Here is a 24,919-nt window from a genome sequence, read left to right as displayed (position 1 = left end):
GGACCGGTTTATAAAATTAGGAAAATCAAGAGATAAACCTTTTCTCTCTCTTTGACTGTGTGAGACAGTCTGTAATGGGCTAAGGGGTGCTTGACTGCTTCCCCTACGGGTGAAAATGTATGTCAGGGAGAAGATTAGGCTAATTTCTTTCCCCTCACATGCTAGTTTTCTGTGTGCAGGAACTGATATTCTGGGGAAGTATTCAAACATGCAGCCTGCCTACTTGCAGCCTGGAGTGTTACATTCCCCTTATTCTGCTGATTTGTATAAATTGTGGATTGCTCTGGACCCTTAGGATGTGGTGTGAGATGTTTCTGGCAGCCCTCACTCTCTGTTCACATCCTTGCCACCCCCCAAACTGGCAGGAGTTTGTAAAACGCCCAGAGAACCGCTTTGTAAACTGCCCAGAGAACTTCTATTTTGGGCAGTATAGAAATGTATTAAATAAATAAATAAAAAATACAAAACCTTTAGAGCACCACTCCTTGTAGTAATACAGGGCTGGTATAAGTCCTCCCCTCGCCACCCCTCCTCCAGTGTGTCTGAGGTAGCACAGTGAACTGCAAAGCACACGGCTCTCCGCTTCTCCCCCAGCATTTACAAGAAGTGGCTCACAGAGCATGTTGTCCTTCCTCGTCACACCCTGGCAGAGCACCTGAGGGAAAGGCTCTAGTCCAATACTCTAGTATTCTCCACATTTCTTTCTACTCCCGTTCCCTCTGAGGAGGAGGAGCAGCAGCAGCAGCAGTGGCACTTGGCACGGCTGCTGTGATGGGGAAACAGAGGACTGGCAGAGGTGGGCAGCTCAGGGGCACCTCTCACTAACCCCATTAGTGGCCTGGTCCTGACAATGCTAGTGGCTGCATCTTCAGAGTCCAGGCTACTCCTTTGCAGCCAGTGCTGGTGGCTACAATGTGCCCACTGCACAGCACAGGATCAGACTTGAAAACAGGAAACTCCTGGACTAATCTCACTACATTTGAGAGTATGCGGGGGGGGGGGGGGAGGAGGAACTGAAAACCAAAGTTTTGCATCTTAGTGATAGTGCATTTAATCTTTTTAAATGGATAGAAGGAGAAATAATGTCCTTTGCTGGAGTTGTCTTTGCTGAATTGTCTTAATGCCCCTATGGATTTAAATGTACTTTAGGGCTGATACTTTTGAACTTTGTACCCCAAACACCCAAGTTGGTAGGGAAGTGTAATTGTGCCATTGTCAACTATGAATCACATTGGTGCATTTATAAGCAAGCTTTCCTGTCATAACATAGAAAGGCGGCTGGATCTTTTCTAGAGCTGTTACTGTGGGGAAACCCTGGCCTTTTAAATACATGTGTGATTCACATTCATTTCATTTATTTACGGTTAGCGACCAAATGAGCACTACAGCAAAAAAACAACAACAACCCAATACAATAACATAAGTAAAAATTTAAAAAACAGTTTGCAGACACGTTATTTTACATGCCTCCGAACAAAAACAAGCAATCCTTTGGGTGACTTCTTCATGTTATCTTCTAAAAAATAAACAATAAAATGTTCCTTAGACCAATCCAAGTGTTTCTTTTGATAGGGATTGATCTGAATAGAATGAGCAATATCATAAAAAGAGCAATTAAACCAAATATTTGTTAATGTTTCCACCTCAGTAGCTGCACATGGGCACAAACATTCCTCCAAGGGGGTCCCTCGAAATCTGCCCTCCAAAACAGCTGAAGGGAGGACATTAAAGCGGGTTTGAGAAAAGACCCTCCTCAGCCTGGGTGTAGGCAAGTGTGTAAGGTATGCAGCTGGCCTCAGGTAATTTGGGAAGCCAAGATAATTATATCTAGAAGAAATCAGGCTAAGGTCATTCTGCTTTTCTGTATCTCTTACCCTCTGTGTAATGATTTTTTTTTCCTGATCATAATTTAACAATCATATATATTGCTCCAAGAGACTACAATTACCCAGGGTGTCATGTATATTCCTCCCCAAGTGAAACAGAAATCATCAACCAGAGTTAGTGAACCTAACACTTGGGGGCAGCTGTTAAGTTTAAGCCAATATAAAACCACTTGCAGCCGGGCCTGTGTGTCATTCACAATTGATGGCACGCTACAGACACTGTGCAATGTAAACTGTGCTATCAAGAACATAAGAACAGCCCTGCTGGATCAGGCCCAAGGCCTACTCCAGCATCCTGTTTCATACAGTGGCCCACCAGATGCCTCTGGGAAGCCCACAGGCAAGAGGCGAGGGTATGCCCTTTCTCCTGCTGTTACTCCCCTGCAACTGGTATTCAGAGGTATTCTTTGCACTAGAATGATATGGGGATTGCTTTCACATGGTCTGATCCCACAGTACTCTGATAATGGAAGAACTGGCCATGAGTAAATGAGTCTGGAACATCTATCACCTATATCAGCAATTAGTTACCATGCCAAATATTTGTGGAAGAACACATAATGTTGTGAAATATCTGTAAATGTGAATAAATTCAGCCTTCTAGATGTCACATGACTGAACGGCAGCAGTTATTGCCACAACTGATATTTCAGCTGTCAGTCTAAAAGAGAATTCAAGGGCAGTATGGAAGGCATTCTAAATTATGTCACACTTCCCCAGGAACTACTCTGTTGGGTGTGTCAAATGAGGAAACTTTCATTATTGCCTCTTTCCTTGCAAGAATGCCACATGGGATTTAAAACTGCTTCTATTTCACATTAAAAAAATAAAAGCATTTCCTCCTTTTCTCTAAATAGCAACATTTAATTTCCTGCACTCCCACATAATCTTAGTTGTATGGGAAACTGAATGATATTCTACAGGAACAGATGTTTTCAAAAGTTGTCCTAGGTAAGCAGTAATTCCACTCTCTGGAAAGAGGAAGTGGCGAATGAAGACATGGATCTTGTTACAGACTGATGTAACTGGGCAATGCTGTAGACTCCAATGTCTGCCCTTGTGGCCCATGGTTATAAAAGTAAGACAAATAAGACCCTAAAGAAATCTTGTTATATTGATTGTCTGAATTCTAGTAAATTTAAAGGTGTAGATAAAAGAAATAAAATGGTTTTGAAGCAAACAGCTAGCTTGCTTCTTTTTAAAAGAAGATGCACATTTATTTTATATCAGGCATCAGAAGAGACATTCCCATGTAAGAGAGAAGGGGGCATTTCTCTTTCAAGGTGGTGTTCTTCATCTACGGTTTTAAAAAGTGCATGTATTATCAAGAGTATATTTAAAAATCTGTTGCCTGATTGATTGGTGGACCTTCTTAGTCAGTCAGTTTTCAATGTATTAATCTAGCCAATTGATTGATTAAATGTTGCAGCCCTAAAAATAAGTGGCAGAACAAACACATTCACACAATTAAAAATGGTATTCTACCCGGGTTTGGGAGCTGTGTGTGCTCCCAATTTTTGGCTATGTGGAACCAAGGTAGGAAGGAAACCTGCACAGCTTTTTCTCTTAGCTTGCTTCCACACAATCACTTCTACCCAGGTTTCCCTCCTACCTTATTTGCTTCCACACAGCCGAAAATTGGGAGCACAAACAGCTCCCATACCCAAGTAGAACACTGGTTTTGATTGTGTGAATGACTTCAATGAGTGCGAAGTACACTATACCAAGAATGTACACAGCAGACCATCACAGACCCCCAGCAAGCTCAGGGACCCTATTTTAGGATGCTAGGTAGGTTGTACTGATACAATTGCTGGCTCGTCAGCAGGCCTTCACAAGCCAATTGTTGCTGGGGTACTTCTAGGTTTAAGTCAGATCAGTAACTTGGTTTCTCAATTGTTTCCTAAATCAGTGATTGAAGGATTGCTTACACCAGCATACTGTAAATATAATTTGGCTGGAACTTTATGAATTCTACTGTAGAGCTATGCTTACCCTGAAATGGGAATGAATGAATGAAATAACTTGTAAGGAAATCACTTGGGGGAAACAAACAAAATGTTACCTAGTTCAAAATACAAATAAAGCCTATTAATCTGAATAGTGTAATAGTATATCTTGTACTGTTGGACTAGTTCACCTGATATGGCCCATCCTAAGTACTTACTAGGTGGGAAGTCTCAGGATTGGGTAAAAGAAGGCTTGTTATGTATTTTATTATTCCAAAGCAATGCAAAATATCAAGAATAACTCATGTTCCAAGATTAGTGATATATACATAAGAATATAAGTGAGTATTTTAATAATAAAGAATAATAGTGCTTCATAAGAATGCATAAAACTTAATGTTTTTTTTAAAGTCTTCAGGTATGCTGGTTAGATAATTAGTTCTAGTATCATAAAAATCCTCTGACATATGCTGTTGAAATCATGTAATCTTACAATACCAGGTAGGGATGTGCATGAACTTGTTCAGAGGCCCTTTTACGGGCCTCCAAACAGGTTCGAACACAGGGCCCGTTCAAAATTCGGAGGCCCCGGGGGTTGGCTCTTTAAGGGCAGGAGGAGGGTGCACTTTCCTCTCCCACCACTTTTCCCCCGCCGGCGTCATTTTTTTGTAAAAACCTTTGCGGCGGCAGCATACCTCCCTGCCGGAAGTACCAGGCACACGTGACGGGCAGTACTTCTGGCCAATGAGGGCAACGGGGTGGCAGGGAGGTATGCTGCTGCCCCGAAAGTTTTTACAAAAAAATAGCACCGGCGGGGGAAAGGTAGTGGGAGGGGTAAGTGCACCCCCCCCCCAAGAGCCAACCCTGCCACTTCTGAACTGGCCATCGCCGGTTCCGTGCACATCCCTACTACCAGGCAAGCAAGTCCTTATGAAGTCATACCCTTTTCAACCCTCTGGTCTTCCTTAGCCACTTTCTATGTGTTGTTCTCATGAGGATATCTGATTCTGTAGATAAAAAAGCCCAACTCTATAAAGGTTACTTCCTCTATAAAGGTAATGGCGCAGTGGGGAAATGCTTGACTAACAAGCAGAAGGTTGCAGGTTCAAATCCCCACTGGTACTATATCGGGCAGCAGCGATATAGGAAGATGCTGAAAGGCATCATCTCATACTGGAGGCAGTGGTAAACTTCTCCTGTATTTTACAAAAAGAAAATCACAGGGCTCTGTAGGCGCCAGGAGTCGAAATCGACTTGATGGCACACTTTATCTTTTATGCCCCTATATGCATCATCTTATAAAAAATGAAATAAAATGGGGAACAAGCTTGCCCTTCTATTACAAGTGCATTTCACAATCTTTTCAAAGTTTCTTCCTCACTCAATTGGACATCTTTCTTCAGTATGGTGCTGTGCCCTTATTATAAAAGTTAAAATCCTTAAGCCACTTCTCCATATATAGAGGCTTAAAATTCAGACAGCTCATGTAGAATTTTCAGGGCAAAGGAGTGAACCACACCCATCCTCATTTACCAGCTGTTCCTTATATAATAGATTATAACATGCCCCCTCCCAAAGGTTAGTCTTTTAAAGGGACTGTGCCCTTATACTATCTAAAAGGGGAAGATACTATTGAAATCTTGAACTATGGGGTTAACTACAATATATATCTAATCACCATTATACAAATTTACGATATTTGCAGTTAATATCAATGCTAGAATTAATAAGAGATCATAAATTACAAAATATAATACCCATCAATATATGACCCACCAAATATACAATCCATATTTGTGATGAATTGCAACCATATATATATATACTGTAACTGCAAATAATCATTCACAATTACAATGTCAAGGAACCCAGAATTGCTAAAATTAATTTAAACACTCCTGCATTGCTGCCATCCAATCAATCTTTGGTTTATGGTGTATTTTGCTATTACCTGTGGCTTTTTTTTTTTTTTTTTTTGCTGCTAAGGTGGGCTGGTCACTTCTTTGCAAACTTATCGAAGTTTGCCCAGACACTCTTCATAATCTAGCATCCCCACAAGATATTGGAAAGGACTGGGAAGTGCTTGGTGTTCATCAGTAAGTATGTTCATTTTGTAAAAAATAGTGTGTGCAATTTGGTGTTTCTATGAAATTGAACTGGAAAATAATTGTCTTATTCCTGGAGTTATTTTCTCCGAACCTTTGTTATACAGTTTCAGTGGCTGAGCAAATTAAAGTGAAACTTTCTTCTGTTGTAGCATTTTAATTAAGAGTTGGTTAATTACAGAATACAATACACAAGGAAGGGACCTAATTCATTAGGGGAAATGTAATGGTTCTAAATATAATATCCCAACATATATTTTTGCATTTTGCTGGCTGGGCCAGAATTTGGCCTCTTAAAATTCTCATTTCTTTAAAATAAGTTTCTACTTTTTAGGGTAATAGAGAGAACTAGATTTTTATTTATTTATTTTCTCAGAATACCCTCAGTTCTTTCAGCATCTCCCCCTCCCACTCCAGTTTATTTCTCACATGTTGCAGTATCACTTATAGCAACTGTGCAAGCAACAAAGGAGCAAGGAAAAAAATTGAGTAGAAATGTATGGAGTCTGTAGCACTGTCCAGTTGGTATGGAATCTAGGGACACTAACCTTGTGTACAGCATTCGCAAGAATACACCTGCTCCCATGCTGATGCACTTTGAACACACAGCCCCCTGCTCTCCTCAGTTGCAGTGTTTGTTTTTGCAGAGACAAATGCTGTACTTGTGGAGAGATCTTCCAGTGCTGTGGAATAGTGGGGTGCCCCAGCACTCTCATTACAGGAAGAACCCCTCCACAAGTTCAGCATTTGTCTCTTCAGATCACAGTGGAAGGCGGGGTTTCAGAGCATGTCAACATGGGAGAAGGGCTTATGGGCGTGTGCTCTTGGTGATGCTGTATGTGAGTAAAACATCTCTGGATTCCATAACATCGGAACAGGACTTATGTGGTGTTAGGGTGTGCTAGTGTGGAGAACACTTGTGGGTCTACAGCATAGGAGGCATCTGGGTTAGAATAGTCTGGGGAGGTTGACCCTCTTCCTCATGTCCCTTTTAGTTTTACCTGGTTTTTAGCATGGAAGTAAGCTCATCTCTTGTCTTTTATACACACTTACACTTAAATTGAAAGTCCCTTTCTCTATTATCTTAATATAGCCTTACATATTTTGTATGGCCATACTAAAAATATGGTTATATCTCAAAATAGATGAAAAACTAAGGGGTTTAAAATGCACACTCAAAGCAGAACTGTGCTATGTTGTGTTGTACTGCTGCATGATGATGATACTCTTAGAAAATTATGCCTTTTTAGAAAACAGAAACTTCTGTTGTAGAATTGAGGTTAATTTGCACAGAACAGCTTACCAAAATTAAGAGGAGGGTTGTTAATATGCTTCAGTTCTGATGAATAATATTGTAATAAATAACCACTTTCAAGAAGGGGTAGAGGAAGGAGATTCTGTTAGAACTAGGAAATGTTTTCTTAATGCTTAGAAATAGTCTTTTGTCATACAGTCCTCAGGAAGTAGGAGTGTTTTTTTCTTTCACTTCCCTCTTTGAACAGCTTTAGAGAAGGTATTTGCAGGGGGCTTCCTCATCTACTGCATCTTTGATCCTTTTCTGCATGTTGCTTCTGCTTCCCCTCCCCCTGCATGTTACTACCTACTTTTTGCTGTACTTGTTCATATCTTTACAGCAACCTGCATTAATTACTTCCTAGCTCAGAACTGAGCTGCTCCAGTCTGATTTTCATGATGTTTGAAAATATTCATGCCTTGCTAAACAGATAACAAATTACAAGGTAAGATAAGAGGATGCCACCTGGAAAGCAGGGAGACCATATATGAATCAATTTGAATTTTAGAAAATCTACCTCTGTGTGTAGCTAGGCCCACTCAACTCTAGCAGGTTGGCAATTTATCTGCATAACAGATCACAACTAATCCTTCAACCCTAGTCCTTCTTCATGATGATGTCAAGTTAGTTCAGGCCTTTCATTTCCACATTCTGTGTATGTGGATTTAGAATTTGAAGTTTCATTACTTCATGCCAGGAATGTAAGTAGGAAAAATTAATTCTGAAAGCCTGTTGGTCTTGGGAATGAATGTACTGTATGTACACACAGTACAGATATATGTATACCACTTTAACATGCAATTTTAAAGAGTGGTCTACCCACATGAAGTATGAGGGGAAGGCCAAGGCTGATGTTGGTTTTATTTGTTAAATATTTATGCCACTTTTCATGAGGGCATCACAAAGCAGTGTATAACATAAAATAACAAAAATGCCAAATACCCATAGAGAGGACTAACCTAAAAATATGCAATGTCCAATGAAAGAGGAAAGGCTACGGGAATTTCCTGAGAGAGACAGGGCAGTAGAGAGACCTCCCAAGGTAGGCCTTCTGGAGCCTGGGTGCACTGTCCAAGAAGACTCTGCTGTGCATACTCCATGTCTGAACCAGCACACAGAGCAGAGTGTCTTCTCCAGAATATATTAATGTTTGAGCAGATTCATATGGGGTAGGTGGTCCTTAGGATTCCTCAGGACCCAGCCCTTGAAGACTTTAAATGCTTTAAGTAACCCACACTTTGGATTGCTCTCAGACACAAACTAGAGGCTTGTGCTGGCAGAACAGGATGGGAGTATGTTCCACACTAGAAACCCCTATTAATATGAACCTAACTGCCGCATTTTATACCCAGTAGTTTCTGGAAGCTTTTTAATAATGGTCCCACGTAGAGCATGTTACAGTAGTCAACTGGGAAGTGACCAAGCCATGACTGACAGTGGCCAGATTAGCTTTTTCCAGGAAGTGCCACAAGTGGTGAAGCCGCTGAAGTGGTAAAAAGGCACTCCTGGCCACAGCTGCTACTCCAGACATACCCCTGTTCCTTCAGAGAAATGCTACTCTGTCCAGAACAGGCTGATCCCCTCTCCTTGCATCAATTTCCCTATCAAAAGCACATCTGGAGTAAGCGTCAACTTCTTAGCTGCTCATCACTGCCTCTAGATACTGTGCTGGAACATCCACTATCTCTCTCTTGAATTGGATAACTTAGTGAGAGAGAGTTGGGTGTCCTCTGTATACAGGTGATACTATGACTACTGTTATTATTTACTGTTACCAACCCACCTAAATATCCTGATGACCTCTCCTAGCAATTTCATGTAGAACAACATGGGCAGCAAGATAGACCCCCTGCAGAACTCTGAAAGACCACAGTTGTGGAGCGTGGCTAGAATCTCCAATGGACACATTCTGAGCTGTCGCCTCCGTGTAGAACCAGAACCAGCACAACACACAGCGCCTTCCAGTCTGAGGCAGTTCAGAAGGTGGTGAGACAGTGATACCTGGTTGATATTACTGAACACTGCTGAGAGGTCCGGTAGAACCAACAGGCCAGGGATCCACAAACTTAAACTTAGTTCATTAGTAAACTATTATTTGTGGTCGCCACCAATTCCCTCTCTTCCCTCAAATCCTTTTCTGGCACACAGGCAAAGATCTTAGGAGGAAGTGAGTCTTTTGTGATTTGCACTGGGTTATGGAGGTGGCAAGAAACAGTGGGATCTCTCTCCTACTGCTCAGGAAGGATTCCTGCTCTTTCTTCTCAGAAATGGCAGTGGAAATGAGACCTCTCAGGAGAAGGTCTGTATGGTTCTAGGTGTTCTGCTGCCAGAGGGTGGGGGACACTCGCTGCTGGCAAGCCAGCCAGTGGATTTTTAGATGCCCGCAAAAGGGCTACAATGCCCCTCTAAAGCTCTCAGCTTAGGACTTCAATCAGGATGGCGAAGGATGACAAAACCTTGTTGGAAGCCAGGTTGAAACGGATCAAGACAATCTGTGTAATCCAAGACCCCCTGAATCTGAGTTGCCACCTTGCATTTGACTTGCTGGCATATCTGTGCACAAGTCCAGTTGCAAAGCCAAGATCACACTACAGGAAAAGGGTCTGTTGTGCCCATTTTTCAAGTATTATATCTGTATTAACCCTAATAAAGAAGATTCATCTGAGCAGGCAGAGTGCCTCGGGGGACCAATGGCAGGAGGGTGCCATGCCTTCATCTCTCGTTTCTGCGGTTCCCAGAGTATATCTCAGCATGAACTGAGTGCCACTGAGCAACTGCAACCTGTCCTTCCAGAGAAAGACTGCATTAATTCCTTTCAGAGCAGATGACAGGGCTCTTGCAAAGCCCTGACACCCCACTCTCATTTCTTTAATTAAGCACTGTTCCTCCTACTTAGACAGTATTCTGAGGACACACTCCAAACATTTTTCATTTGAAACTTTTGAAGTGTGTAACTTTTTACCACTGTTAAACTTTGTGAGTGCTTCGTACCTAACTGTATCTACTGCTGCACACCATCAGTACAACCTGTACTGCTGCTGCATGCCATCTTTTGTTGAACGTAGGGTGAGTAAAAGGGGAATAGTACTATTATTTCAAACATGGCATTCCGTAGCTTGCATAGAGCTGATTGCAGAGTCATTGGCATGGAGCTATGTTGTTCTTGTCCCTGTCTTCTCCCAACTTATCACTTTCCCACTTAGTTAGATGGGCTGAATGCTAAACTAATAATTAGACCCTTTGGGGAAATTCCACCCCACTCTGTGACAAGGCTGTTGTGAATTTCTGCTTGGATCATCTCAGTGTGGAGTTTAATGATACACAAAGCTGTTGCACAGTGTCAATTTTGCCCTTGGATTATCCTGTACAGCCTTGTAAATATTGACAAGACACCATGGCAACTTAAGTATGAAGCTTAATTAGTGAGTTAGCTGAATCTTGTTTTCAAAATGTCACAAACCTCTTTAATAGCATCTTAATTATGCTTTCAGTAACTAATGCAAAAAGGAGTAGAAAACTCAAGGCTGCTCTCTTTTATTGGAGTCCATGGCAGTGATTTCAAACTGAATGACTTGACTGCAAGGGAATGGGGTCTTTTGCACGACCATATGGGGATAGATTGCAGGGGGTAAAGAGTGCCTACTCTAGTCACAACAGACAAGCAGAGCCTTTGTTTGGGTCACCAACAGTGTTCTCTCTGTTTTTTAAAATCTATGTACAGAATGAATTTTGTTCTGAGCGGCAGTACCAAGGCAGTGTGCTCACACGTGCATTCAGAGTGGGGCTTTCCTGATTCAACCTGAGCGGGATCTAAAATAAACTCAGCGGACAAAAAAAACCTCATGTGCGCACACCTTAATGGGAATCCTGGTCACCAAACCCAGTATACACACGATTAAGCCAGGAGAAGCCTCCATTGCTGAAATCGGGAGCTGGCAGCATAGAAGGTCCACCGAAGGCCGAGATAGCCTTCCCCGCATGCATTGCATTGTTAGTGGACTGGCAAGCCTACTTCTATCAGTAGCTGTCCTCTGGCCACAAAGGGGCAGGAAGCAGGCCCAGCCCTGCTGAAGCTGCTGCAAGCATAGGATCATAGAGCATGGTTTGCAGAGTGGCACATTCACAGATGGCGGCCTCCATAGCCGCAGCCCCCTATTGTTTCCAGGTCTGCTGATACCTGGTAGGTGCTACGAAAGGTACATGGATCCATACGACCATAACAACAAGTTAGGAAAGCTCTTTTTCTCTCCTGCCTAGGTTAAAGTAGAGTACAGAAGTTGGGCTACCCTATTTTGACCAATTTGGGTTGGAGGCGTTTTTATGCATTCACACACCCTTGTAAACCAGAGTACAAGGCCTCCGATCTTGGTGTTGATGGTTGTATGAACAGGCCTAGTATGTATCATGCATCAACTGCTCTTTATTTCACCTTTGTATGCAGATAATTGAGAAATGACATTTTATTTAAAATTCTGCTATATAAACACCTCCTTGTATGGAAATTGGTAAAATCTGGTCAGGCTACCTGTGTAACAGTTTGGCTGTGAGGTTTGCCACATGTCCAATGGTAATGCCAATCTATTTACCACAACATATTTTAGTGCAAGTCTGTGCATCCATATCTATGTACGGAGCAGAGTGAAAAAGGTGGTAAAGAGTGAAAACTCTAGTCAGTCATAACATCCATAGCCCTTGTACAGTACTCCACTGATTATCCAGCAGAATCTTTCTCCTCATAGTTAAAGCAGCTTCAAACACTGGTTCAGTGTTATATTATTTGCAAGCTGAGCTGCACAAATATAGGAAATTCAGGATGGTACGTTGATAGGAAAAAGAAGTCAGAATATGTAGTGATAGTGATCTTGCAAAATTATGGTAGCATTTACTTACACAGATATTTTCCTAGAGGATCAAAAAGGTGGGTGAACATTGATAAAACATAAAAATTAAGTTTGCTGGTCCAGATTTGTTGGCAATAGCCTGATCTAGCTACTGAGGTCTGGTTGTAGAAGCAGCTAGTGTGAATTCACATCTTAATGTGCATCCACAGGGTGATGCTCATTTGGATCCCACTGAACTGTTTGGATGTGTCTTTTGAAGTATATGAATATGTGCATCTCCATCTGAGGCATGCATACTTAGTAGAAGGGCTATGGATGTTATGACTGACTAGAATTTTCACGCTTTGAGGCTGTTCTCACGAGCAACCAAGCCCAGGCTTAAGCAGCCAAGCCTGGGCTTGGCTGCCTGTGAGAACTCCTGGGATCCACACGGATCCTGGCGATGCTGAGGTACTAAGCCCAGCGCCGAAGCCTGGCTCTTAACCCTTAACCCAGCTGCCAGGATTGCGTGTCAACATGAGCTGCTTACAGCTCACACTGTCACAGAAATGGGCACCTAGAGTGCCCGTCCCCTGGGAGAAGTACCTAGTGTACTGTGCTAGGCGTGCAGTGCACTGTGGGATCCTCGGAGGCTGGGTCAATGAGTTCTGGCCTCTGTTTACCTGTGCTGCCAGGAGCAGTACGGATAGTCATCTGCGCTGCTCCTAGCAGCACTGGTCCTGTGGGCGTGTGTCTTGTGAGCCACAGGAACTCAGAGGGGTCGTCTGGGGGAAGATAGTTTGAACCCTGCCTTCCCCCCTGGCGTGGCTGGGTAAATAGCCCCTACATCTATGAAGAACGTTAAGTTTGTCCACTTCCATACCTCATCAAGTTCTGACTTTCTTGAGAACTGTTGTGTTCTTAAGAACTTATGTGTAGGGATGTTCAAAAAGTTTTGGGTACAGAACGATCTGTACCCGGAACTGCCTGTTTTGAGTGATTCGTTGCCCAAACGAATCACCCTCTTGCCCTTCTGAAATGTTTTGGAGCTGAAAACAGTCACCCCCATTTCGGCTCCGAATAATTTGTAGTTTCAGCCCTCCATTTTGTGGCCGATAAAGTGCTTCTTCTTCCTCCTCCATTTTGAGTTCTGATGTCTGCTTGAATTTCCCGCCTTTTTGCCTCCCATTGACTTCAGTGCAAAAAGGTCTGATCTGACGTCTACTTGAATTTTGGGTTTCAGGGCCAAAAGAGTGGGGTGGGGTGGAGGCTACCACCCAAATTGCAGAGGAACTGGGCAGAGGGCTGATTTTTGGTGAACTGTTGGAGTTTTAGTGTCTTTGGGGCAGATTTGGGACATAAAGTGGGATCTGGGGTGGAAGAGTGGGATGGGGTGGTAGTGCTTAATGGGTGGAGGCTACCACCCAAATTGCAGAGGGATTGGGCAAAGGGCTGATTTTTAAGTGATTTTAGAAGTTTTCACATCTTTAAGGTTTTTCTCCATAGGGAACAATGTGGGGTTCAGCAGTCCCATAACTCCACTTGGGGGATGCTGGCGTGGCCCAGAGCAAGTGGCAGTATAGTGCACAGAGTGTACCAGCCACCCCCATGGGTTTCTAGCCCATGGGGTACAGGGTTCTGTTGTTTCTGAGGTGTTCTGAGTGTAGATTCTCTGGTAGCAAATGAGATTTTCAATACAAACCATGAATCCACTCTCATCCGAATTGCACACCCCTACTCATGTGTACTCTGAACTGTAAATAAGTTTATTTTTTGCATATTTTGAACTAGAATGAAGCTTTTTCCTCTCTTGTTTTCTATTCTAGGCAAATTCTTAAGATGCTTAAAACTCACAATGCAAACATATGCCTTTCAACAGTTGGACTCAGAGCATTAAATCTGCTTCTTTCTTCAGGTACCATCTTTTCCTAAATAGTATAACTGCATACGGTCTTATAGTACTGCATACAGTGTTAGAGGCTTTCATGACGTTTTGCTGGATTTGCATTCTTGAGTTCTCAGCACCTGAAACGTCTTCAAGGTAGTGGAAAAAGATTTGACTGGTGGTAGCTTATGTATTGTTATCAGTAAAATGCATAACCTCTAATATATTCCCTAATATATTTTCTAATGTATTGCCTTGTAGTCATTTACAACCTGGGACATAAATAAATGAAAATTATGTGTGTGATAGGGTGGGTGGCTGTTCAGGCATAGGACAAGCTCTTACTGCTTTGAAATGCACAGGCTCTGAAGGGTACAGGGCAGTCATGCTTCTTATACATGTGAAGCTCATCTATCTTTCTCTTCCCCCTTACACCCCAAATTGCACATTGCCACTGTATAGATACACATTCAAAATAAATGCTACTTAATCTTCAATCCTCAGTCTGTTTCATCTACCAAAGTAATGTTAATGTGTGATGTAACCAGAAGTGGAGCAATGTATTTGTCCACTAAAGTCATATTTAAACTATGGGCCAGTTCAGACATCACACAGGATGATTTCATGCAGTCTTGGTTACTTCTATCATCCAACCCAATGCCATTGCAGCTTATTTATTGCTGTCTCACCAAGCTCTGAGCCAATTGGCTTGTGCTCCTAGATTAATGTAGCCATAGTTCTGAATTGCATACAAACACATGACCATAGTTTGTTTCTTTGATCCCTTCCTCCCTGGATTGCTGTTCACAGAAATGCTAGTCCACCATGAAACACAGCTGCTCTATGCTGCAAGCATCTCTTACTGGTGCCAGCTTGAAACCTTCTTTAGTCTGCCTTGCAACTTCTTATGTGATCTCTCCAATCTTTGCCTAGAAACAAAGTTGCTGACAGGATCCACCTTTCCTTTTTAAATCCAGAAGCTTTTAGCAGAGACAATTAAAGACTGCTCTGCCCTCCTGCTGCTCTTATCCCCACCAGGACTGGAGTCCAGCAGCAGGCCACAGTCATAGCAGTGGATGGAGATTACAGGCTGTGCTGAAATCAGTTCCCCAACACACACAAAATCTTTATTTGTCTTGCATGTTTCTGTTTACAAACAAGAGCAGAGCTGAAAAGCTCCTTTTTGTTGCTGGTTAGCCCAAGGGGATGCCTGACTTCCTGCCCTTACAAGGGGAGACTAATACAAGGTGTTTGTGGAAGGGAATGCTTGAGAGAGCTTTCAGCTAACTTTGTGGTGTCACTGCTGACAAAGCCCCAAGGAACATTATGAATGAGCATTCATGAATGAGTGTTCTTCATGTTCACAGGCTACCATGTAGGTCCACTTTCCAAATTTTGCTTCCTTTCCCCCTCCCATAGCTCTAACACGCCACAGTAGTCCTTCCCTAAAACCAACCTCTTCCTCTCCCCAGTAACTGCATCTATGGGAATTGTCCTCTGTTTCCCCTTCCATCCCTGCAACTGTCCCTTTTCTGTTTGTCCTGTGTGTGTCCCCCTTTGCTCAGGTATACAACTCCTGTCAGTGTGCCTTTCTTCTGCCTTCTAAATATGCTCTGCCTTGTCTATCCCCTTCTGCCACTTAAACCCAGATCACTGATTCATAGTTAATCCTGACCTTCCAGTACTTCACTCCCACTTCTGGCTCCTTCTGGTTCCCAGCTTTCCTAATAGGCATTAGCATTGCTTTTGGCTAGTGAAGGAACTGTTTAATGATGCTTGGTGCAAAACTGCAGCTGGGGAATGGGAAGATTAGCTCTTGAACAGCTTCCTTGCCTTCTGTAGAGCGCCGAGAGCATCTGGAGAACTCCAAAAGTGGGTGGAAAGAGCTGAAGGAGCTCATTCCAGGCAAGCCCTTTGTATTCATGACCAATGGCTGGGAAATGAGTGACAGGCTTGCCAGGAGCAGGGCAGACAGACCAAGACAGCCTGAGATATGCATGTGGGCACTTTATGAGAGGTGAAGACACAGGGCAGGCCACTTACAAACCATGGTTAAGAAAAAGAAACAGAATGGTGATCATTTGCAGAGTTGTTCTTGGTTTATTTTGTAAACGTAGGCTAAATTTAACAGAGGTACCATGTGATACCTGGACCAATCCTGTCTGTTTGGGAGGCCTCGGGATAACACGTCCTACTTTTTTTTTTCATTTTTGAGAATATTACTAGCTTTTTTGATACAAATTTAGTAATGGATTCTGCTGAATAGTTAGTTAAGGAAAAATGCTGTTTGAGTATGGCTATCATTATTGTGAGTCAAGGAGCACAGTGAAAAAATGAGACTACAACTAAATGTCAAGAAGACTAAACTAATGACAACGGGTATAGCAAGGTGGATAGCTTCTGCTTTTTAGGATTGACCATTAATAGTAAAGGATCCAGCAGTCAAGAAATACGCCGTAGTCTAGCACTTGTTAGGGTTGCAATGAAGGCTTTGGAAAGTATATTTCGATGCTGTGACATGTCTACACCTACAAAGATCAGAATAGTTTGGACCATGGTTTTTCCCATGACACTCTGGATGTGAAAGCTGAACTTTGAAGAAGCAAGATAGAAAAAGCATTGACACTTTTGAGCTTTGGTGCTGGAGAAGACTTTTGAGGATACCATGGACAGCCAGGAAAACTACCAAATGGACTGTAGAACAAATCAATCTAGAATTTTCACTTGAGGCACAAATGACCAGTCTCAAACTATCATACTTTGGTCACATTATATGAAGACCCAGCTCCCTTGAGAAGTCCATAATGCTGGGAAAAGTTAAAGGCAAGAATAGAAGAGGTTGACCAGCAGCAAGGTGGATGGACTCAATCACGACAGCAATGAATGTACTGTTGAGAAACCTTAAAGGCCAAGTTGAAGACAGATCATCCTGGAGATTATCTATGTGGTTGCTAAGAGTCAACACTGACTTGATGGCACTTAATCAATCAATCAATCAATCAATCAATCAATCAATCATTATTGTAAGGCAACAATCTCATGCATAGTTACTTCACAGTAAATCCCATTGACTTCAGTGGAAATTCTTTCCTAAATAAACATGTAGGGTGGTATTGCAACTTAAAGGCAGCATGAAACAATCTTGTTATGTAATAGTATTGTCTTTTTTAATGGTGAATTTTGATTTCCAAAGGAAATAAATATCTGGTAAGCAAATGATCTATACTTTTCCTCCCGCACTATAGATGAAATAACACTTCTTCTCTTGGAAGAAGGGACAGATGTGTTTTTATTGGTATTTGATGCAATGGACACCTTTTCTGATAATGAAGAAATCCAGAAATATGGATGTAAAGCTTTGCACATGCTTTTAGAAAAAGGTATGTAACTTGATTTGTGTATATATATATTTCAAGTTTTTGGCTACGAGACTACTAAACTACTTGTTTTTCAAGCTTCTTTATCTCTTTTTAACCAATAAAACAGCAGAAATCATTTTCTGGAAAGTAATAATGTTAATTAGCAGTTCTAAGAGAGTTTCATCATATGGGATAGGAGTGAGAAGGAAGATACTAATAGTTGAGGTTATGTCAACTTTAAATCATCTTTTTAAATCTGATTAGTATGGGATCAAAATATGCTTGCAGGCTTAGTTTTCACAAGTGTTTGGATTTCAACTTTGGAGTAAAGTGTTGCAGTATATTCAGGATTCCTTGATAGTTCTTGACAGCCTGCTCAATGTAGGCTCCCCAGCTGTTTTTGGACTACAACTCCCATCATCCCCATCCACAGTGGCAAATAGCCAGGGATTATGGGGGTTGCAGGCCAACATCTGCAGGAGAGCCGAAGTTCAGCAGCCCTGGTATAGATACACATAACATCTGTTTTCCTGGTATGTGTCACATTTTTCAGTGCTATCTGGAAAACATGAGACCTACCAGGGAAACAGATGTTATGTGTATCTGGAGTAGAGAATGTATTGGGAGAGGGAAAGTGTACTCTTTCACCAACTGGACTGCTGACTGATGAAAAACTGCATTTCTGCCTTCCAATATGTTTCCTGTCCCAGCCAAGCACTGGGATACTCAAAGCATACAACGGAAATGGATACTATATGGTGTACAGGACTTGCAGCTACCTCTGGCACTGTTCTTTCCTAGCTGGGAGGTCTTGTGGTTAGCTGGTGTCAGCTGGGCAGCATGCAGTATACCATGCACTATCTGGCTCCCAGGTATCTCCACTATGTGCCTGGGCTTGTCTTGTTAGCATCTGCCCTACTGAGTGCTGTTCTTATTCCGCCCCCGCCCACCATTTATTAACAGGTTCAAAGAACTAAACTGCTCTTGCTGAAAAACCTGTCATCTTAACCCAGACAATCCTTAATTATAATTTTTACAGTTTTCGTCAGAAAACATTCATTGCAGACAAAAAAGGGGGCAGACATCCAGACTAACCTTCTGTTGATGCACCAGGTTTCCATTGTGCAGGGTCGTTTGTTTGGGTTTTTTTGTTGTTTGTAGTTTTTTTAACAATTTTTGGTGGCCCCCTCTCCCTCTGAAGCCTTCTATGCCTCCTAAAACTACTGTATGTTCCTGAAGATGGGTGTGGTGGTGTGGGGTGCTTCAGGGATTGGAAGGGATGGAAAGCTGCAGAAGAAAAGTCTGCCCTCATACAACAGAAAGCCCTGTCATGTACAGGAGGGTTAGTCAGCCAGAATACTTAATCCTGCTGTTGAAAATGGCATGAGACAGGATTCACTGTTCAATTTGTCAAGTACAGTAGTTTGTCAGACAGTATTCCAGCGGTTGAGTGATCTATAGGTCTGACTTCAGTTATGTTAAGGAGATAATAAGCAAAGATTAAAATTTTGTTAGCAGTCGTTCACATGACCTTTGAGAGTGCCTGGGAGGGGGGAAGGAAAAATAGCACCTACTCCCCCCTCCCCGACTATCCTGTGTGGTCCCAGGCCACACAGCCCACACGACCAACACTTTTGTGAACAGCGTGGCCTTATGGAGGCTGGGAAAATGCGTCCTGCCCTCCAGATATCCCACAGTGCACCGTGTTATGAGTGAGGTTAATTGAGGGATCCCACTGTGAGGTGGGCACACTAAGTGCCTGGCTTTGTGTCTGCTTGGGCTGTGTACAGCCCGAGCATTCAGACAACCCTGTATCTGGGTACAAGGACGTGAGCATGCCCTTTTACCAAGGTAAAACAGTAGGGTAAAAATCCCGCGCTACTCGGGAGGACTCCTCAAGCCTGGGTAGGCTTGTGTGGACAGCCTCATAGTTTTTGCAGTTTAAAGTAGTTTGTTCTCACTTCTGGATGCTCCTAAATAGAAAGTCATGTTTAGAATTAGTTTAAATTTCTATACCACCTTCCACATGGCTATGCTCTAGGCAGTGTACAAGAATCAACTTTAAAATATGCTACAAGACATTAAAAAAAAAATAGAAACATAAAACGATGCCAACCACAAAACAGGTGTAAAGTAAACAATCCAGCTGCAGACCAGGTGAATCACTCACCACTAAAAGCGTGACTTAAAAATTATTTTTTTAGAAGCTGATGAAAAACTAGTGAGGGGGCCTGTCTGGTTTAGGTGCCACCACCTTAAAGGCCATGTCTCAAGTCCTTGCTAATCACACTTTCTCCTACAAACTACTACTGGTAACTACTACAAAAAATATACAACTACAAATAATTCCAGAGGTGATGAGATCCAGAGCAGGGGCCTCTAGTGCATGTGGCTTATTTTAATGATTTCTTAAGAGGCTTAATTTTTGCCCAGGCTCATACCCCAAAACATTTTCCATATGGAGGCTGAGTCCTGGAATATGCTGTTGGATAGGCTGTTTTAGAACTCTGGGATAGAAGTACAACACAGTTTTAAAGTTCTCACAGTTCTCACGACCAGCCTAACCCTGCCTGGGCTGTCACAGGCAGAGTTAGGCTGGTTGTGAAAAGTGGTGAGATCCTCTCAGGTCCCTCCACTCCCCGCCTGCATAACCCCCTTAACAAACCCAGGTTTTAGCCAAGGTGAAAGGTGCTCTTGCACCCTTAACCCGGTTACCAGGTATTGTGTGACTCCTCAGGTTGCATGCAGCTTCAAGAGTCACAGAGATGAGAGCATAGAGTGCCCATCTGAGGGGGGATTTCCCAGTGCAACACGCATGCCTTGTGTTGCATTGAGGGATACCCGGAGGCTGGAACAAGAAGTTCCGGCCCCAGATCCCTCTCCCTGCTCCACCCTTCACGGAGCTACACGGAGCAGGGCTGCCCCGTGGGTGTGTGGGAGGGACACCAAGAGGACCTTCTAGGAGTCTTCCCCCCCCCCCCGCAACCTCCCCACCAACCTGGGGCAATCGTGTGAATAGCCCCTATGTTTCCTGTTCTAAATTTCATAATGCTGTGGAATGTATTCTTATGCTGAAACACCCCTTGCCATGTTGTGACTTTCTTAAAAAGACTTCCCCCACAATACTTAAGCAAATAAGCACATTTATTTGCAGTATTCAAGCAAATAAATGATGGTGGGTGGTAAGAACGGCAAACTTATAGCTTAAGAACTGTCACTATTTTGCAGGTCACAAATGTATTGCTAATGATGGCTTAATTCTGCTCCCTTCCCTTCATCCAATTTTGTAAAAAGTGCCCACAAAACAAACAAGTATTATTGGTTTAACTGTGACGCATTATGGGTATTTCTGTTTTGTGTATCATTCTGTAGAGCCAACAGTTGAGAGCTTAATAACTCAGGAATACTTTTACAAAATGTTTTTCAGTCCAGCAGTGAATCTTATACTTCTCCCATCCTCCAAATGAAATGATTGTTACCATTTTCCTGCACAGTGTTGCCTTTACTACTAAACAGCTGTCTCTCAGGATGCTTAAAATTCATTTTCTTAGCTGGGCTCTTTATTGTAACACCAAAGCCACGGACACTCATGTTTCCTACTATTTACTTAGCCTGCATACTTAAGGTTCTTGACAAATATTCCCTCCACAGACTGGAAAGCACTTCATAATGAGCATATAGTTGGAAGTATGAGTGTTCATGGCTTTGGTGTTACAATAAAGAGCCCTGCTAAGAAAAGGAATTTTAAGTTTCCTAAGAGACAGATGTTTAGTACAAATATGACAAATATTTATATACCACTTTTCAATAAAAGTCCTCAAAGCAGTTTACATAGACATAAATAATTTTTTTTAAAAAAGTTTATTGTGAGGCTGACTTGTCTGGTGCGGCTCAGGAGTTCATAGCGGCCATGACAACTGTGGGCCTATCCCAGCTAGTTTCAGGACCAACTCATGTTGCTGGCCACACACTCGATTTGGCCTTTGGTTTGGATGAAGGGGCGTGTTCTGTGGGTGGGGGATTCTGTGGCTTCCCCATTGTCATAGATGGACCACTACCTGGTTAAGGTTGGTTTCACAGACACAATCCAGCCCTGATGGCTGGAGGACCTATTAAGATGATTCACCCGACACAGCTGCTGAACCCTGTAGGATTTCAAAAAGCCTTGGAGGGTTTTAATGTTGATGCTGCCAGTGATTCTGTCTATGCCCTGGTGGGAACCTGGAACAGGGAACTCACCAGGGCAGTAGACATGATCGCTCCTAAGTGTTCCTTCTGTCCTGCTTTAAAAGTGGCCCCTTGGTATACAGAGGAGTTGCGGGGTCTGAAGCAGCAAGGTAGGTGACTGGAACACAAGTGGAGGAGAAATCAGGTCGAAATTGACAGGATACAGCTTAGAGCCCATTTGAAGGTTTATGTGGAGGCAGCAAAAAACCAGTTCTGGTCTGTGTGCATTGCACCTGCAGGTTCGTGTTCAGCAGAGTTGTCTCAGGTTGTGAGGAGTTTGATTCAAGCTCCTTCTGTTTTGAACCAGTCCCCGGAGACTATGTTCTGCTTTGATGCTTTTAATAGGTTCTTTGCGGACAAAATCTCTTGTTTTCGGGCCGACTTGGACTCCACTGTTTTTGCAGAGGCTATTAAGGTGGTGTTCCTGTTACAGTTTTAGATTGGATCTGTTTCAGTCTGTAATGCCTGATGACGTGGACAAGCTACTTGGGGCGGTGCGGTCTACCACCTGAATCCTTGCCTGACTTGGCTGCTTCTATCTAGCAGGGAGATTGTTGGTGATGGCCTAGTTAATAACATTAACTCATTGCTGGGGGAGGTTAAGATGCCTCCTTGTTTGAAGGAGGCAATGATTAGAGCACTTCTTAAGAAGCCTTCCCTAGATCCCTTAGTGATGGATAGTTATAGGCCAGTCTCCAATCTCCTATGGTTGGGCAAGGTGATTGAGAGTGGTGGCTAACCAGATCCAGGCAGTTTTGGAGGAAACTGATTATCTAGATCCATTTCAAACTAATTTTAGAGCAGGCTATGGGGTTGACTCTGCCTTGGTCGGCCTGATGGATGACTTTTACCAAGGAATTGACAGGGGGATTGTGACTCTGTTCGTTATTTTGGATCTCTCGTTTGGATCTCTCATTTGATACCATCGACCATTGTATCCTGTATTGACTGGGGGAGTTGAGGATAGGTTCCACTCTTATCTCTTAGGCAGATTCCAGATGGTAGAGCTTGGTGACGGTTGCTCTTCGAATCGGGAGCTATTTTATGGAGTCCCTCAGGGCTCCATTCTGTCACCAATGCTTTTTAACATCTACATGAAACCGCTGGGTGAGGTCATCAGGAGATTTGGTGCTGGGTGTTATTGGTATGCTGATGACACCCAAATCTATTTCCCCTTATCATCATCATCATCATCATCATCATCAGAAAATGGCATTAATCCCTTGCCTGCCTATGGGCAGTAATGGGTTCAATGAAGGTTAACAAATTAAAGCTGAATCCAAGGAAGACGGAGGTGCTCATTTAGGTGATTGGAATTTGAGGAAAGAGAATGATCTCAAAACAGTGATGCATCAGCTGGTAACCTCCAGACTCGACTATTGCAATGTGCTTTTCATGGGGCTGCCTTTGTACATAGTTTGGAAACTTTAGTTAGTTCAAAATGTGGCAGCCAGACTGGTCTCTGGGTTAACCCGGAGAGACCATATTATGCCTGTTTTAAAACAGTTGTGCTGGCTTCCAATATATTTCTGGGCAAAATACAAAGTGCTGGTTATTACCTTTTAAAGCCCTGAATGGCTTGGGTCTGGGCTACCTTAGAGAGCGCCTTCTTCTGTATGATCCCCATTGCACATTGAGGTCATCTGGAGAGGTCCGTCTCCAGTTTCCACCGGTATGTCTGGTGGCAACTTGGAGCTGGGTCTTCTCTGTAGCTGCTCCTGTCCAATGGAATGCACTCCCAGCAGATATCCGTAATTTAGGCTCGTTGTTGGTTTAAGAGAGCCCTAAAAACATACTTTTTTGCCCTGGCCTTCCATGCTTTTAAAATTGTTTTAAACTATTTTAATTGGTTTTAAATGGCTCTGAATTGTTTATATATTGTTTTAAGCAGTGTGTTTTTAAATGGTATTTTATGTTTTTTTATATTTGTTGTATTTTATATTTTATATTTTATTTTATATTTTATTTTATTGTATTTTATATTTTCTATTTGTCTACTGCCCAGAGCCTTTGGATGGGGTGGTCTAGAAATGTAATACATAAATAAAATTAAGGCAATGCTGTGCAGTAAAATGGTAACAACCATATTATTTGGAGGATGGAGGAAGTACAAGATTTGGTACATTGGGTGAGAAGTACAGTGTCCTTGGTTTTGAAAAAACAAATAGCTCTTAAATGATTCAGTGTATTGCGTGTCATTTAGATGGGAATTAAGCATGATCAAGCAGGTTTATGGGTAGGTAGCTCAGCTGAAGGCTTGTGTGTGATAAACCATGATAAAAGGATCAGCAGCGGGCTGTCAGGCTGTCCCCTCTCTCTTGTTCCTCCTCTGACTTAAGAGATCAAGAGTGTGTGACTTGTGCATCGGTTCTCTGAAGAAAACTCATGTGTATGGACTTGAGCGTGGGCAAGCAGAGAGAATCAAAGTTAGTACCATCCAGTCTACTAGAACAATAGTATAGGCACCTTGCAGTTGGTTGCAACAAAGCTTTATTACAATACAACATCCTTGCAATTACTGGAAAAACTTGTTTAAGTTCTAACTTGAAATGTCCATGGTCTTAACAGTGCCAAGGGCAGGGTCGTAGCTAGGGGAGAGGGGGCCCGTGTTCATCCCTCTTTCTTGCGGCCCCCCAGACTGAGGGAGATAATGAAGAAAATAGGGAGTGATGTAGCTGGAGGGCCTTCTGGAGCTGGGGGCCCGTGTTCTTTGAACCCTTTCGTTCAATTATAGCTACGCCCCTGGCCAAGGGACACATCTTGCTTAAAAAGCATGTATGCCTAGGAGGGGTGGAGCTGTAATTGAGCACATGGGTTCCAAGAACCCATTGGTTCCCTGCCTCCAGGGCCACCTGGCTCTATTTTTAGGGCCACCAGCTCTCCTCTCTTCTCCCTTCCTTTCCTTTGCCCCGGCTCCCAGGTTGAGGGTGGGGATTTCACTTAATTAGCTGCAGACGTCGCTGCTGGGCTGCAGACGTCGCTGCTGGGCTGCAGACGTCGCTGCTGGGCTGCAGACGTCGCTGCTGCTTGTATCTTTAATGCAGTGCAGGAGGAGGTTGTTTACCTCCCTCTGCAGCACAGAGATCAGCTGAGCAGTGAGGGGCAGTGCAGCCTCCCTGCTGGATGCCAGGTCAGGAGCCTTCTTCCATACTGTGCTCAGTGAAGTTTGCCATTGATTAAGTAAAATTCTCTACTCTTGTCATCCCTCTGCACCCGCTTGAGTGGAATTTCTTGCCCTTGCCACCAGGGTAGGGAGCACGTTGCCAATAGCGGGTGGGGGTGGGCACACGGGCAGGGGTGGCATGGGCCACCTATGCCCTTGTTAGGCTACCAATGCCTTGTTGCAAAGCTACAAGAAACCCATGGTGATGGTAGGGAAGAGTTGAGAGAGAAA

The 24,919-nt window shown here is 43.0% G+C and overlaps 1 protein-coding gene across 5 annotated transcripts in view; it reads left to right on the top strand.

The window, feature by feature from the left end:
- Positions 1-24,919, top strand: part of LRRK2 (leucine rich repeat kinase 2) — a 138,106-nt gene that overhangs the window by 2,734 nt on the left and 110,453 nt on the right. For 3 of the 5 annotated variants that reach the window (XM_053251704.1, XM_053251707.1, XM_053251708.1), the window contains exons 3-5: positions 5,822-5,931; positions 13,881-13,969; positions 17,185-17,319. In XM_053251704.1, coding sequence (XP_053107679.1) covers positions 5,822-5,931; positions 13,881-13,969; positions 17,185-17,319 — 334 coding nt within the window. Of the gene's footprint in view, positions 1-5,821; positions 5,932-7,660; positions 7,680-13,880; positions 13,970-17,184; positions 17,320-24,919 lie in introns of those variants that run through there. The other 2 variants (XM_053251706.1, XM_053251705.1) reach the window with 2 other exon arrangements.

The sequence above is a fragment of the Hemicordylus capensis genome, chromosome 5, assembly GCF_027244095.1.
Source record: "Hemicordylus capensis ecotype Gifberg chromosome 5, rHemCap1.1.pri, whole genome shotgun sequence".
In the NCBI taxonomy this organism is placed as follows: Eukaryota; Metazoa; Chordata; class Lepidosauria; order Squamata; family Cordylidae; genus Hemicordylus; species Hemicordylus capensis.
The sequence above is the reverse complement of the archived record's forward strand: the minus strand, read 5'-3'. Positions and strand labels throughout refer to the sequence as shown.